The sequence below is a fragment of the Alexandromys fortis genome, unplaced genomic scaffold, assembly GCF_014885135.2.
Source record: "Alexandromys fortis isolate MF-2015 unplaced genomic scaffold, M_Fortis_MF-2015_v1.1 scaffold_50, whole genome shotgun sequence".
Classification (NCBI taxonomy): Eukaryota; Metazoa; Chordata; class Mammalia; order Rodentia; family Cricetidae; genus Alexandromys; species Alexandromys fortis.
In genome coordinates this window covers 230,663-245,174 of record NW_026067932.1, presented here as the reverse complement: position 1 = coordinate 245,174, position 14,512 = coordinate 230,663, and the positions used below count along the sequence as shown (strand labels likewise).

Sequence of the window (14,512 nt, the reverse complement as noted above, 5' to 3'; positions counted from 1 at the left end):
CTGCAGATGCCATCTTCTGTGTGTGTGTCTGTGTCCTGCACTCTTCTTATACAGCAAGATCTACTCTATTGCTCTCATTTAACCTTAGCTGCTTCTTTGAAGACTTCCTATCAAACAGTTGCATTCTGAGGTATTGTGGTCAGCACACAACATTAAGTGGAAGAAACACATTCAGTCAGGAATACCCTGATAGGATCTGGGGATTCTTAGACCCAAGTGGTGGAGAAAGCATAGGGTCGCCACGAGGATGAGGTTGTGTTCACCCTGGCAACAAGAAGCAGGTTCATGAAACATAAACATTTCTGCTGTTTCAGAGCAGTGCTATGGAAATTTCAAAACCTGTCCCCAGATGGACTACAGGTCTGTGGGAGCGGGTGAGGGGTTAACTAATAAGAATGGGCCCGAACACTTAGCTGATACCTAAGGAAGTGTATCTGGTTTCTTCTGCCTTCTGGAATTGCCTGTGGTACCTAAGAAATCCCCCATGTCTCATGCTCTCTTGAAGGGTGCACTATAACAGATTTCTGTATTGCAGGAGGCTCTAATGGCCCATCTGAGACCCAGTCTGAGACTCAGAAAATAGCTTTTAGTATTCCTGAGCCTCAGTGGCCCCCAAGCCTCCTGTGGACTAAGGGTTACCTCCTGCCCTCATGGTTCATGCTCTTCCAGTGTTCCTTGAACATGTCTGCAAGAGCACAGAATAACAGTCAGAGATTGAGCCTATTTCCTTGGATCTGGGACACCCCCTCACCTGCACATCCTACTTGCTGGTTCCTCTGATCTTTTCCTGTTGACCATCATCACTTTGTGCTGGCTTTAAAAGTGTTTTTAGTTGTTTCAGGTTGTCAGCTCTGGGACCCAAATCCAGAAAAGAGGGGGTACTAAACAGGGAGGGATCAGTGTGGATGCAGGTCTGATTAGATATGTTTCTGTCTTCTGTACCCTTAGGTCTTGTACAATGTTTTTGAGTCTTTTGTGACACTGGGTGGTGACAAGGTGACTGGCGTGGAATGTGTGAAAGGCATAGGTATGTATGGGGAGGGTTCCTGCCTGGCCTGTTTTAGATATAGTGGTCAAAGAATACAGAGGCTTGTCTCCTCTTTAGAACAGAATCCCTGGGACTTCTGCTATCCTGGTGTCTCCTTACCAGCCTGGGTTCCTTTCCCAGAACACCACATAAACATTATTGGATGAAGGTCCTGGGGTGTATTCTTCAGAGAAAGGATAGGGACAGTCAACCCCAGGTCTCCCTAAGCAAGGACAGATAGACAGTGTATAAGGACACAGGGTTCAGATCTTGCCACTGACCCAAGGCTGTAGAGATGTCAAGGCAATGCTCCCTACCATGGGGTCCTGTCTCCTGTGTACATGGTCTCTGTCCTCTGCCTCCCGCACTAAAATTGAAGACAAAACACTCTCTCCATGGAGAGCAAAGTTGCCTCATTTACTAAACTTTCAGCATTGCTGGGAGCAGTTATCAGGAGCCCTCCATGAGGAATGACTGGCCAACCTGGCCAGTTTCACTCACAGTACCAACCACAAAGGACAATTCATTCCTTTTTCTCACAGTGTCCTTCTTCGTGGTGAGCCTAGGGGGGACTCTGGTGGGTGTTATCTTCGCCTTCCTGCTGTCCCTGGTGACTCGCTTCACCAAGCATGTGCGAATCATCGAGCCTGGCTTCGTCTTTGTCATTTCCTACCTGTCCTATCTGACCTCCGAGATGCTGTCCTTGTCAGCCATCCTGGCGTAAGTCTCCCTCAAGGAATCACCTTCTGCTGTTGGCTGGGTTGGGTAGGTGGCTTTCTAGCTGGTGTATGCCAGAGATCCCCTGCACTCAAACATCCTGGCAGAAGGTGCCACTGTGAACAAAGGGGATATTGGGCTCTTTGCCATCATCCTGGTGAAGGGGCTGTGAGAGTGAGTCTGGTCCCTGCCTACTGTCTCTTCTTTGGAGCGTGAATTTCAAGCCCACTGTGTAGCTTCCACCTCCATGGCTTTCATAGTTGGGTAGAAATTTATTGTCAGGGGCAAAGAAGTCAATCTAATTTTTGTTTTTTGAGACAGGGTTTCTTTGTGTAGCCTTGGCTGTCCTGGACCTAGCTTTGTAGACCAGTCTGGCCTTAAACTCACAGAGATCTGCCTGCCTCTGCCTCCCAAGTGCTAGGATTAAGGGCGTGTGACACCACTGCTTGGCTCTATTTTTTTTTAAAAAAATAAGAAGTTGGTAAATCCTCAGAATTGTCCTTGGCTAGACACATGCCTACTGAGAGGGCAGGGTAGGTGTGTGGGGTGGCTTGTGATTCAAGAATGGTCTGACCAGAAACCCTATTAGAGTCTCTGTCGTCATGTAGCCTCACACTTAGGCAGGAGTTTCGTGACACCAAAGTTGACCCCAAGCTTCTCCAAAGGCTAGTATGACCTGGTTACCAATCAGCTACCAACAGGCCCACAGGCTTGAAGGCTGTTTCTTCACTGAAACTCCACATCTAGTCTTAGAGCATGGGAGCAGCTGGGCAGACCCAGCTCAGGGCATTGATTCTCAGGAAGAGCAGTGTGCACACAACACAGGACTGTCCACTTTAGATTACATCTGCAGAGGCCTGTAATGCCACCAAAGGAAGTAGGGATGGCAAAAGCTGGGCCTGGAGACCTCTGGTCTGAGGCATCAGCCTGCCTGAATAGAGGCAGGGAAACCTCACACTGCCCCTTCTCCAGCATCACCTTTTGTGGAATCTGCTGCCAGAAGTACGTGAAGGCCAATATCTCAGAGCAGTCGGCCACCACTGTGCGCTACACCATGAAGATGCTGGCCAGTGGAGCAGAGACCATTATCTTCATGTTCCTGGGCATCTCAGCCGTGGACCCACTCATTTGGACATGGAACACGGCTTTTGTGCTGCTGACGCTGGTCTTCATTTCTGTCTACCGAGCCATTGGTGAGTGTTGGGGCACTCATGGTAGTGTCTAGGCTCCCTTAGTTTAGAGTACAGATTTGAGGGCCCCACGCAGCTCAGTAATAAATCCAACCATTGATCTCTATAAAGGCCAGTATTTCTCAAGGTACAGCATGGGGACCAATGAGGCACCAAGGGACAGGATCAAGGAACTGGAAAGAGAAGCTGGGGCGAGAGCAGCACTGTTGCTTCTTCCTACAGAGCCCTAGCCAGTAGTGCCCTGGGGGATAGACCCACTGCCCAGCCTTCACAGTCAGCCAAGGGACAGAGGGTCAAAGCGCTTTAGGGAGCCCTGAGGTGAGGCCTTGGGGAAAGCAGCCACGGAGCTGAGTGACCTCTCCCTACAGGTGTTGTTCTGCAGACCTGGATCCTCAATCGTTACCGCATGGTACAGCTAGAGACCATTGACCAGGTGGTCATGTCCTATGGAGGCCTGCGTGGGGCAGTGGCCTATGCCTTGGTGGTACTTCTGGATGAGACAAAAGTCAAGGAGAAAAAGCTGTTTGTCAGCACCACTCTCATCGTGGTTTTCTTCACAGTCATCTTTCAGGTGTGACTCCTATTGCCCAGGGCACTGCCTCAGGGTACCCAAACCTACCTAAGAGCAACTGGCCTTATCTCAGCCCTGCAGGTTGAGTGTTCCCAGATTTTACACTTTAATTGGTTTTTGTAATTTTAGTAATTAGGAGAATTTTGTAGGTTTTCATGTGGCCCCACAGGGGACATAGCATAATTTGTCCTAAAAGTGTTACTTCCTGGGCAGGACTTAGGAGAACAGACCTAGTTACTTCCTGACTGCTGACTGGTCAGACCATAACTGGTACCTACTACACCTTGGCATCTGGCTGGTCAAAGTGACAGCTGGAGGTTCTGAGGTCTATATGGACATCCACAGCAAGGAGCTTTATAGGGCAGTGCCCATGGGTTCATGGGTCCCTGGATTGCCTAGAATGGGAGAAGAGATTGAATGTCTGTCTGGCTTGTGCTTAGAGGGCCCTGGGGGCGGGGCGGTGTGGGGATCCGGCCTGCTCCATTAGCGAGGATGTCTTTCAGGGCCTGACCATTAAGCCCCTGGTGCAGTGGCTGAAGGTGAAGAGGAGTGAGCAGCATGAGCCGAAGCTCAACGAGAAGCTACACGGCCGGGTAAGGAGAGGGTGGCAGTGTGCAGCCAGGGGAGGCGCAGCCAGGGGAGGCTGAGGGTGAGGATGGATGGCCAATGAAGTTTCTTTCCTCTGAAAGGCTTTTGACCACATCCTCTCAGCCATTGAGGACATCTCAGGACAAATTGGACACAATTATCTCAGAGATAAGTAAGTAGCTTAAGCTGTAACATTCCTTCTTCTACCAGTGGGTCCTACACGTGCAGACGGGGCCACTAAAACTCTGGAAGCCACGTCAGTTGTGCTACCATAATTTAAGGCCCACAAGACACAATTTCTGGAGGACCTCTCCATTCAAAAGAGCCAGAGAGAAACTGAGTTGTAGGCTGGTCCTGAAGTATATATGTTGGGGACAAGAATGAGCAGAGGACAACCCACAGACATCGTGTCAGGTGTCTTCCATTCCAAGGTTAAGGGCTTAAATGTGAACTAGACTCCTGGGTGCGAGCAGGTAAAAAACAAAGTTAATATTAACTGAGAGAACAGAGCAACCACCAGTCCAGGAACCTGAATCTTATTCCTGATGATTGTCCCAGTCATAGAGATGCCCTTTAACTGACCAGTTAATGTTAAACTTAAATAATGTGGGAATTAAAAACCAGGAAAATAAATCACTTCCCTATTTCATTAATAGAGAAAAGGTGTGTTCATCTATATCTAAAATTATCTTGTTCATGAAACAGAAATCATTTATATTTTACAACATAAAGTGGTACTTAGGAGTATATGACAAAGCATTTAATTCATCCTTGTTAATACCTGTTTTGAGATAATTACCTAGAATCCATGTGAGGTTGCAGAGCTAACTTGAATATTGCACCCTAGACAGTGATGTATCAAGAATTGGAACTGTGGCTGCTGGTGTCTTAATATTAGTCCTGTCCCCACAGCACCTGGGAGGTCAGGTGGTCACTTGGAAATGGCATATGGTTCCACTGCCAGCCACTGTCAGTGGGAGAAAGCAAAGGGTGAGACCAGAGGTGGCCAACCTTTCACTTTAAAACTCGCTTTCAGGTTGTTACACTAAATAAAAACCAGGAGAAAAAAAAGACTGATCCTATATTGTGCCTATCTCTGGCAGACATTTACCTGTTCTAACCTCGCTCTTGTTCCTGTGAAGCAGGCAGCCTCAGACTCCCAGTGCTGATGTGATATTTTGTCCCCTAGGTGGTCCAATTTTGATAGGAAGTTCCTCAGCAAAGTCCTCATGAGAAGATCAGCTCAAAAATCTCGAGATCGGATTCTGAATGTTTTCCATGAGCTGAATTTGAAGGATGCCATTAGCTACGTGGCTGAGGTACATGAATATCCTGTGTCTCTTTGCTAAAGTTGAGGGCTATAGTAAGACAATACATGTGGTCTAGGGCACGGGCAGAGGGCAGTGGTGAGTGACCCTTGCGCTCTATGCCTGGATGGCTCACTGCAAAAGCTCATGTGAGGCCTGGAGTTGGACTCTGGGAATAGGGCATATCAGAGTTCCCTGTCACTCAGGAATCAGAGGACTGGCACAGTGACTGTCTAGAGACTGTGGTTCTGGTAGAACTGAGCATGGTAACCATGATAGAGGAGTCTGAATGCCTGTATTTTCCCTGAAGAGAAGGGAAAAGGTTGGGAAATAGAGAATATGGGCCCAGGTCTTCTACCTATTCACACATATACGTTGTACTCAGCAACAAGTTGGTAGATACTTCCTACTGGCTGACAACCTTAAGGAGCAAGCAGCCTTACACGAGCATACACAAATGCATACACATGGCTTATACATACACACCCAAATATACAGGAATGCTCACATATACATGCATGAACATATACATACCCAGGTAGTGTGCCCTCATACATATGTACATGTTTACTTATGAACACATGTATATATATACATATATATATAACACAGACACATATGTACACATTCATATGAACTGCTTCAATGACACACATGTGACTATCTTGTGGCCAGTGCATTCTTGACCCAACCATCCCTATCTGGGCCCCTTAGCATCCTTTATATATAGACACAGGTTCAACCAGGCACCCTATGACCTCATGGCTGTTGCCACCCAAGTAATATTGTGGTGTTCAATCTGAGATGCCTCCTCTCTTGGGCAGAACTTACCAAGAATTCCAACCTTTTATGACACTGGGTACCCCTGGCACCACGTCATGGATGGAGGATAAGAGTGAAAGTGTGGGGTGAGGTCCCTGGCAGTCACTGCCTCTGTCTCTGAGAGGCTCTTAGCTCTGACTTCACACTGGTCAGGACCCTAAGCCTCACTCCTGTCCCTACTGCACCAGCCAGAATGTCTGAGCTTTGTGGCATCTTTCTCATCATGTTGCACGGTTGCTTTGTCTATATCATCCCTTCCCCACCCCTTGATTCTTGTCTCCCACCCTTGAACAGGAACCCCACCACCATTTCAGCTCTGTCTCTGCCCTAAGGGTCACCTGACTTCTTTCCTGATATCCCCTTGAGATGGGGAGTGCCTGGTATCAATGATGATATGGGAGAGACCACTGCCCACACCTGAGGAGGATGAATTACAAAAAAATAAAGAATACAAACAACAATGGGTTTGGAATAAAATGACCAAAAAGCCCCAGCCCATATCAGTGACGCCAAATACCTTGGAGTAGGCAGTCCAAGCCAAGTTCCAAGGATAACCACACAATCCCACCCTCTTTGAAGGGCTCCAAGAGAGAACCTCACAAACTGTAAAATACAATGATGTGTTGACATGATTAAGGGAGGAACACACCCGATAGGCCATCACCCTTCTAACCCTGGCACAAGCTGTCCCCCAGGGACTCTACCTGAGGCCATAGTTTACTGTTGTCTGTGAAATCTCAGGAGCCTCTCACTGCTGATTCAGCCCCTAGCTAGGAAACATCTTCTCTATCCTCCAGTAATTCTGCTTGCTGCCAGCTCTGTTCTGTGTGGTTTTGATTTTCATTCAAACTAAGGCCTGTGGGTTGGTGGCTGTGGTGGGGACAAAAACTATCTCTCGCCAATCTTTAAGTGGGGGTAGTATATCCTAGACTTGCCAGTGTCCTTTAAGAGATTCTTTTCCGCCGGGTGGTGGTGGCACATGCCTTTAATCCCAGCACTTGGGAGGCAGAGACAGGCGGATCTTTGTGAGTTCGAGGCCAGCCTAGTCTACAAGAGCTAGTTCCAGGACAGGCTCCAAAGCTACAGAGAAACCCTGTCTCGAAAAACCTTAGAGAGAGAGAGAGAGAGAGAGAGAGAGAGAGAGAGAGAGAGAGAGAGAGATATTCTTTTCCTACCTACTATTCTGTCTGCTCAACTCTTAGCTCTGCTCGTCTCAAGTGATGCTCTGGTGGCCTCTACAAGGATCTAATCCCAGCTCCTACTCTGTATCTTGGCCCTTGCTGAGCTGTGAGGATGGACAGGGTCCACCTCTGGGCTCCATCTCTACCTCCCAGAGCTGACAGGCTCTTGAGCTTGTTCTCAGGATCTTTTGACTTCTCTGTGGCAGGTGATGCCTAAGGCTCATCCCTGAGTACTAAGGAGTCTATGTCCTCCTTATAGGGAGAGCGCCGTGGGTCCCTGGCCTTCATCCGCTCCCCAAGTATGGACAATATGGTCAACGTGGACTTCAGCACACCCCGCCCATCTACTGTGGAGGCATCTGTCTCCTATCTCTTGTATGTGACCAATTCAAAAACTTCTCTGGGAAAGGGTACTCTTTAAAAGCACCTCTCTCCTGACTCTTAAGCCTACTAGCTCCTTCTGCAGGTCCTAAGGCAACTGAGTCAGGAGAGTGTGAGTGGACCAGAGTAGGAGAAGGGTACAGGAAGATGCCTGCATCCCCATCTGTGGGAGCACACCTTTACTCAGCACTCAGCGGGACTGTGTGGTATACTTATATTAGGGGAAGGGCAGGAAATGATAGCAGCAGATGCCTAACCTGGTCCAGCATTTCATACCCTCTTACTGTGGGCAGCTGACGGCCAGTTGTTATGATGGTGGCTGTCTAGATTTCCAGTGCTTAGGAGAGACTGTGGGCCTCAGCACTCATAGTTGGGCTGTGGAGGGGGACTGGTGGCAGCGGAGTTCATTCAACAGAAGTGTAGACGGCATCCTGGGAGACCATCTGAGCAGTACAGAAAGGGACTTCCACGTATCTAGGCAGGGCAGGAGACCTCTGTGTAGCTATCCTCCTGGCTCAATGTTGGTCCATGCAGGAGGGAGAATGTCAGCGCTGTGTGCCTGGATATGCAGTCCTTGGAGCAGAGGCGGAGGAGCATCCGTGACACTGAGGACATGGTCACTCACCACACACTGCAGCAGTACCTGTACAAGCCTCGACAGGAGGTGGGTACTAGGGGATGAGACACCCAGAGCCCCCCACCCCCCAGAGTAAGCCTTTGCCGTCCCTTCACATGCTGTGTCTGGTGGAACCTAACCACACACCTACAGGAATGTCTGCCTCCTTCTCAGACAAGGGGTCTTCATGGCTGAGCTGGAGGCTTTGTGACCCCACCTGGGCCATACAGGCCCAACTGACTGTCCCTTGATCCCACAGTACAAGCATCTCTATAGCCGGCATAAGCTAACACCCAACGAGGATGAGAAACAGGACAAGGAAATCTTTCACAGAACCATGAAGAAGCGCATGGAGTCCTTTAAGTCAGCTAAGCTAGGCATCAACCAGAACAAGAAGGCAGCCAAGCTGTACAAGAGGGAGCGTGCACAGAAGCGGGTGAGGAAAGGTGGGGTCAGTGGTTGTTGGGTGGGCTTCTAAATACTGGGAAGGGTCAGGGAACCCTGTGGTTCTGCTGCCAGGAAGAGGCCCTTGGGGTCTCGGACAGAAGATGAAATGTCAGCAAGTTGGGGAACTGGGTGTTTGTACCTTTGTAAGAGCTCATACTTGTCCACAGAGGAATAGCAGCATTCCTAATGGGAAGCTGCCTACGGAGAACCTGGCACACAACTTCATCATCAAGGAGAAAGGTACGACCTGCTTCTCTGCATGTGCTTGATTCAGAAGGGACTTCTGCCCCTACTGGTGGCTGTACCCAGGGATTCTGATCCTGAGCCTCCATGCATTCCTTGTTTTGGGGGAGGTGGTGCCACTAGGCCATTAGTGCTCTTCTCTGCCCCTCCTGTTGCTGTATCATAGAGAAGCACTCCTCCTATGGGATGGAGAGACAGCTTAGTGGTTAAGGGTGGTTGCTGCTCTTCCAGAGGACCCGAGTTCAGCTCCTAGCACCCACATAAGGCAGCTTAAACAACCTGTGACTCCAACTCCAGGGAATCTAATGCCTTCTTCTGGCCACTGTGGGCACTGAACACACACACACACACACACACACACACACACACACACACACACACACAAAATCTTCTTTAAAAGATAGAGGACTTTCTCCATTCTTTTCATCGTAGGCCTTGAGGTTCCAGCCCCTCCTGTCCAATAGACCTTCCCAAAGACCAAGTATGGTTGGGGTCACAAAAGGGAGCACCATAGGAGTGGCTCAGGTCTTTACACAGCTGACCCCAGCCACTTGGACACTGGGCTGGTTAGGTTCTGTGGAAAACTGGGGGGGGGGGGCTGGTGGTGGGGATTATCACCAGCTATAAAGAACTCGAGTCATCCTTACCCATTTTTTTTCCCCTCTGCTATCCAGATTTAGAACTTTCAGAGCCCGAGGAGACCACCAACTATGAAGAGATCACTGGGGGCATTGAGTTTCTAGCCAATGTCACCAAGGATGTAACCTCCGAATCTGGGGCAGGTGAGATAGGAGGGGCTGGTGGAAGAGATGTCCCTGCTGCCCCAAGTGAGCCATTGAAGGAGGAACCAAAGTCCTGGGGGCGGGGGCACTTACTATAGGTCTTGGAAGTGTCACCTCCTCCACTTAGATTTTGCCCCAGAGCAGAAAGCAAGTATATTACCAGGTCTGAGAGAGGAGAGATGTTGCCATCTAGTCTGGGTTGTATGGGGTCTCAAAGGTAGGGGAAAGGTGTGGGCATGAGGTCTAGGTCTAGGTCTAGGTCTGAAGGTGGTAGCCACAAGAAGAGCTGACGTAGTCACAGTATAGAGCCCATCCCCTCAGCCTCCTTCTGCCCCAGGGGGAACTTCTTAGAGGTTGACCAGCTGCCCTTTCTCTTAGGAATTGATAATCCCGTGTTCTCCCCTGACGAGGACCTGGACCCAAGCATCCTATCCAGGGTGCCGCCCTGGCTGTCCCCTGGGGAGACCGTGGTGCCCTCTCAGAGGGCCCGTTTCCAGATTCCCAACTCTCCCAGCAACTTCCGCCGTCTGACACCATTCCGCCTCAGCAACAAATCAGTGGATTCCTTCCTGCTGGCCGATGGCCCCGAGGACCAGCTCCATCCCGCTTCCCCTGAGTCCACACACATGTAACTGGCTTCTTCCTCTAACACCTGCTTTCTTCCCAGCTATTGCTTTCCGGACTCTTTCCTGGACCCGCACTTTTTCAGACTTTCCAGCAGCTCTCTTCACACTGTGGACCTTGTCTTGGTCATCTGTCCAGCTGTGTATTTCTGTATTAGGAGACTGGTGGAGAACTTCCATTTGAGCCTGCTTCTCTAGCTAATGTGTAGTAGACAGAAACATTTGAGGCTGGGCATGATGGTATATGTCTATAACCCCAACATTTACAAAAGACAGGTAGGAGGACTAAGGGTTTGAGGTCAGCCTGGGCAACACAGAAGTATCCTGTGGTCAGGTCTCACGTTCATTTCAGATGAAAGTGCTTTTTTTTTTGTTTTGTTTTGTTTTGTTTCTGGTCTGGTGGACATTTGTCAGTCTAGTGGAAATGAAATGAAACACACCATTGTAAATATTGGAAATTCTGGTCAGCATTCCTGGCAAGGCCTGGCATTATTACACACACACACACACACACACACACACACACACACACACGACTCTTTCCTAAGAGAATCCAGTTCTGAAATGATGTATCAGGGTCAGGAACTCTGCATGGCCCTAGGGCTCTTCCACCTGCTCCTTGCTTCTGTCTCTGGCCTTATCCCCCCCCCCCTTCCCCAATCCTTTTTGAGACAGGGTTTCCTTGTGTAGCCCTGGCTCTCCTAGAACTAGCTTTGTAGACCAGGCAGTCCTGGAACTCAGAAATATGCCTGCTTCTGCCTCCCAAGTGCTGGGACTAAAGGCCTGACTTTCCCCCTCATTCTCAAACCCTACCGATTTGAAGCAGAGCCTTGTGCTCCTGGAAGCTTGTGATAGGTTTCTGGGGTAGAGGAGTACCCGGGGGTGGGTATGACACTGACGTTCCTGTAGAGGGGCAGCTATCAAGGGCAGAGTTTGCAAGTGTCAGAAGATATCTGGATTGATCCAGATCTGCTGGCTGCGTGGTGCACAGGTTCACTGACACTCGCTGGAACTCCCTGCAACTCTGCAGTAGTGTACAGCAGAAAATGCCCTCACATTTGGTGTGGAAGGTTAGGGTCCCTCCTTGCACTTGAGCAGGTACCTGGTTTGGGGAAAGCCACAGAGGAACAGCAAAATCAGAGGGAAGGGAATCCTGGGCTGAGTACAGGTTTCTGTAGGTCACTGTTCCTCTGGACTGAGAGCCACTCACACCCTGTCTTCCCGCAGGTGACACAGGCTCTGACACACCGCTTACCGGAAGCTTGTATCCGCATTGGCCATCCGCAGCTGCTCAGCAGCCCTTGCTCCCTTCACGACTCGCTAGCCCACGTGCCCCGAGTCCCGTCCCACCTGAGCGCGTCTCGCCCGGTACTTTCGCCTCCGGTGAACCCGGGCCGGAGCCAGAGCACCGGGCCCTGCCCAGTGCACACGCCCGGTCTGCGGCTGCGCGCCGCGTTCACAGCCGGCGCTCCTTCCAGAGGCCTCGCCCTCGCCGCCGCCCAGCTCTCCTCAAGCTCGCCTCTCTTCCGGGCTCTACTGAACTGCCTCCACAAGCTCTGGAGCAAGAAGAGACGCCTTTGTGATCGCTGCCTGGCGTGTGGCCAGCTCCGAGACTCTCCTTCAGTGGCCCCTCCCCAACCAGCTAGGGTTTCTTAGGGTCCACTGCTCTCTGGGAGTCTTATGCCTGGTCTGGCCCTAGGAAGAATCTTTTCACCCTCCGGGCATTCCCAGGATATACACTGCCTCTGCCGTTTTCTTGCCCTGGTTCAGTCCTTACTGCTCCGAGGTGCTGCGCCCCTAGTTCCCCAACACCCCCCCACCCCCACACCAAGAGAGCACTTGTTAGTATTTACCACTCTTACTCAAAGAGGAGGAAGACCCCTGAGAGGCCTGTGGTGGATCTCTTATCACTCTCTAGTACAAAGGTCTTACAAATTAATATTTGTGGAAGTTGCACCGCCAAGCTCAGACTCATCCTAAAAGGGCAGCAGGTTCCTGTGCATTTCCAGGGATACATACCTCTGAGGCCCTTTAGACCCCCTTCCAAGATCTCCAGACTGTTCAACCACCTTGTAGGATCAACTGAAGAAATATTTGTTACAATTTTGGCTCCTCTAGCTCAAGTGACTTCCCCTGTTGGGTCCCTCCCAGCCTGGGCCTTGCCCACACAAACAAGGTGTCTTGCCTGAGCTGTCCCTAAGGTGGGAATACTGCAGATGGCCAGGCTGGTTGGGCTGGGGACTAGAGGGCGTCCACAGGAAATCTCTGGCTTCATCTACTGAGGGCAGGGAGACCTGGGGACATAGAAGGGCTCTGCATCACCTAGAAGGGGGGCATGGTCACCTTTCCTCAGAAGTCCAGTCTTGTCTTGGACTTGACTGAGTTTTGCTTCCAGCCCACTGGAAATTTGGCCTGCACCACAGGATATCACTTGAAGGAGGCTGAGATGAGGCTAATGGTGGATTTAGGGACCTCCTGGAGACTTCTGAAACAAACCACTCAGCTCTCTGCTCAGGAAACTAAATACTGTGTCTCAGGAACAAGGTTGACAGTTACATTCACAGGAGTCCCAAGAAGGTCCGTCAGTTTGTATTAATGCTGCAATTGAATCATGGATAGGAAGAGTGGACAATTTCCTATTCACAAGTCAATGAATACACAGTAAATTTGCACAACGTACTGCATTCTGCTTCAGGGTATCATTCCCCAATGAACCTGTCTGTCGGCACACTGTTGACTGGCTAGCTCAGGGTATCATTCCTCAAATGAACCTGTCTGTCGGTACACTGTTCACTGGCTAGCTCAGGCTCAGCCATTAGATGCTCACAATCTGGTTTTCACAGCTTCTCCCTTGAAGCATTTTGACCATTTCTGAAATGAAGTCCAGCCACTGTAAAGTGAATGCTGTGGTCAGTAATCCCATCAGACGCTCTGGAGCGGCCACTGGAGTACCACCTATGTAGGTTGTGCCTGGCTACTGTACCAGAGGTGTTTCCAGAGGCACCTATCGATCCCTGCTTTGCATACAAGTTTCTCATGCCTACCTGTGCCAGGATATTGCCTTAACCCACCACCTGATTTGTTGGACATGGAGTCTAATTCCCACTGCAGAATGAGAAGCCAAGTCTGACTAGACAGTGCCTCAGGGGCTGTCACCTTGCAACAGATATCCAGATACCAAAGCTAGCAACCAGGTGATAAATCTTTCTACACTGTCCCTGTGTTTTAGCTGACAGGCTACGTTCTTTGAGTTTGTGAACTACACCTGGGCATAGCCACATGGAACCAGAATTTTGACAGGAAAGCCTCATTTGCAAAAACCCATTTCCTGTGCTTAGATGACACGGTAGCTACGTTTCATAGTTGAGAACACCCCCCCTTGTCAATGTTGTACAATAGAATGTAAAATCCTATGAATGTATTTCCTTAGGAAAACTGTTATAAAAGTTTTTTTTTATTAGGAGAGACTATTTATTTAATACTGAACTTTGACCTACTTTGTGGTACTACAAAGTCCACATCTGTATTTTCTTTAAAATAATTTTATTACAGTGTTCAATATACTATGTATTACTGATCTTTTTGTGAAAGAAAATTTAAAGATTTCATCAAAACTAGAAATATATTTTGAGAGGATAAAACTGTGTATTAATGTTGTGAACATAATCATAGTTGAACTTTGTTTAATTCTGATCACAGAATAATGTGCCTTAAAATGCCCCTCCGATGCATTGGGCAGCATCTGTACAGGGAACAACATCAAAGCTGTAGTGACTGCTTATCTAAGTCTATTAAAAATATTTCAAGGCATTTTGGGTGCAAACTTTGTTTATAAATGAAAAATCATATCCAAGATAATTTAGGAACAGTCTGTTATGCATTAAAATTCAGATCAACAGATGGTGTTTTGGAGGTCATCCTATTAGGTGAGGGAAGCTGTTGGATACATTGATGGAAAGCCTCCAATTTAGCATCTCTCAGATATAAAATAGACCAGAGATGATTGAAACACACCCA

The 14,512-nt window shown here is 49.1% G+C and overlaps 1 protein-coding gene across 2 annotated transcripts in view; it reads left to right on the top strand.

Moving 5' to 3' along the window:
• Slc9a3 (solute carrier family 9 member A3) overlaps positions 1 to 14,305 on the top strand; it is a 48,466-nt gene extending 34,161 nt beyond the window's left edge. The window contains exons 4-17 of one of the 2 annotated variants that reach the window (XM_050145707.1): positions 949 to 1,027; positions 1,570 to 1,747; positions 2,717 to 2,937; positions 3,303 to 3,505; positions 4,009 to 4,098; positions 4,195 to 4,265; positions 5,283 to 5,412; positions 7,663 to 7,778; positions 8,319 to 8,448; positions 8,660 to 8,836; positions 9,015 to 9,087; positions 9,765 to 9,872; positions 10,251 to 10,500; positions 11,723 to 14,305. In XM_050145707.1, the coding sequence (XP_050001664.1) occupies positions 949 to 1,027; positions 1,570 to 1,747; positions 2,717 to 2,937; positions 3,303 to 3,505; positions 4,009 to 4,098; positions 4,195 to 4,265; positions 5,283 to 5,412; positions 7,663 to 7,778; positions 8,319 to 8,448; positions 8,660 to 8,836; positions 9,015 to 9,087; positions 9,765 to 9,872; positions 10,251 to 10,500; positions 11,723 to 11,726 (1,830 nt within the window). In that variant the 3' untranslated portion in view covers positions 11,727 to 14,305. Of the gene's footprint in view, positions 1 to 948; positions 1,028 to 1,569; positions 1,748 to 2,716; positions 2,938 to 3,302; positions 3,506 to 4,008; positions 4,099 to 4,194; positions 4,266 to 5,282; positions 5,413 to 7,662; positions 7,779 to 8,318; positions 8,449 to 8,659; positions 8,837 to 9,014; positions 9,088 to 9,764; positions 9,873 to 10,250; positions 10,505 to 11,722 lie in introns of those variants that run through there. The other variant, XM_050145708.1, reaches the window with a different exon arrangement.
• The last annotated feature ends 207 nt before the right edge of the window (positions 14,306 to 14,512 follow it).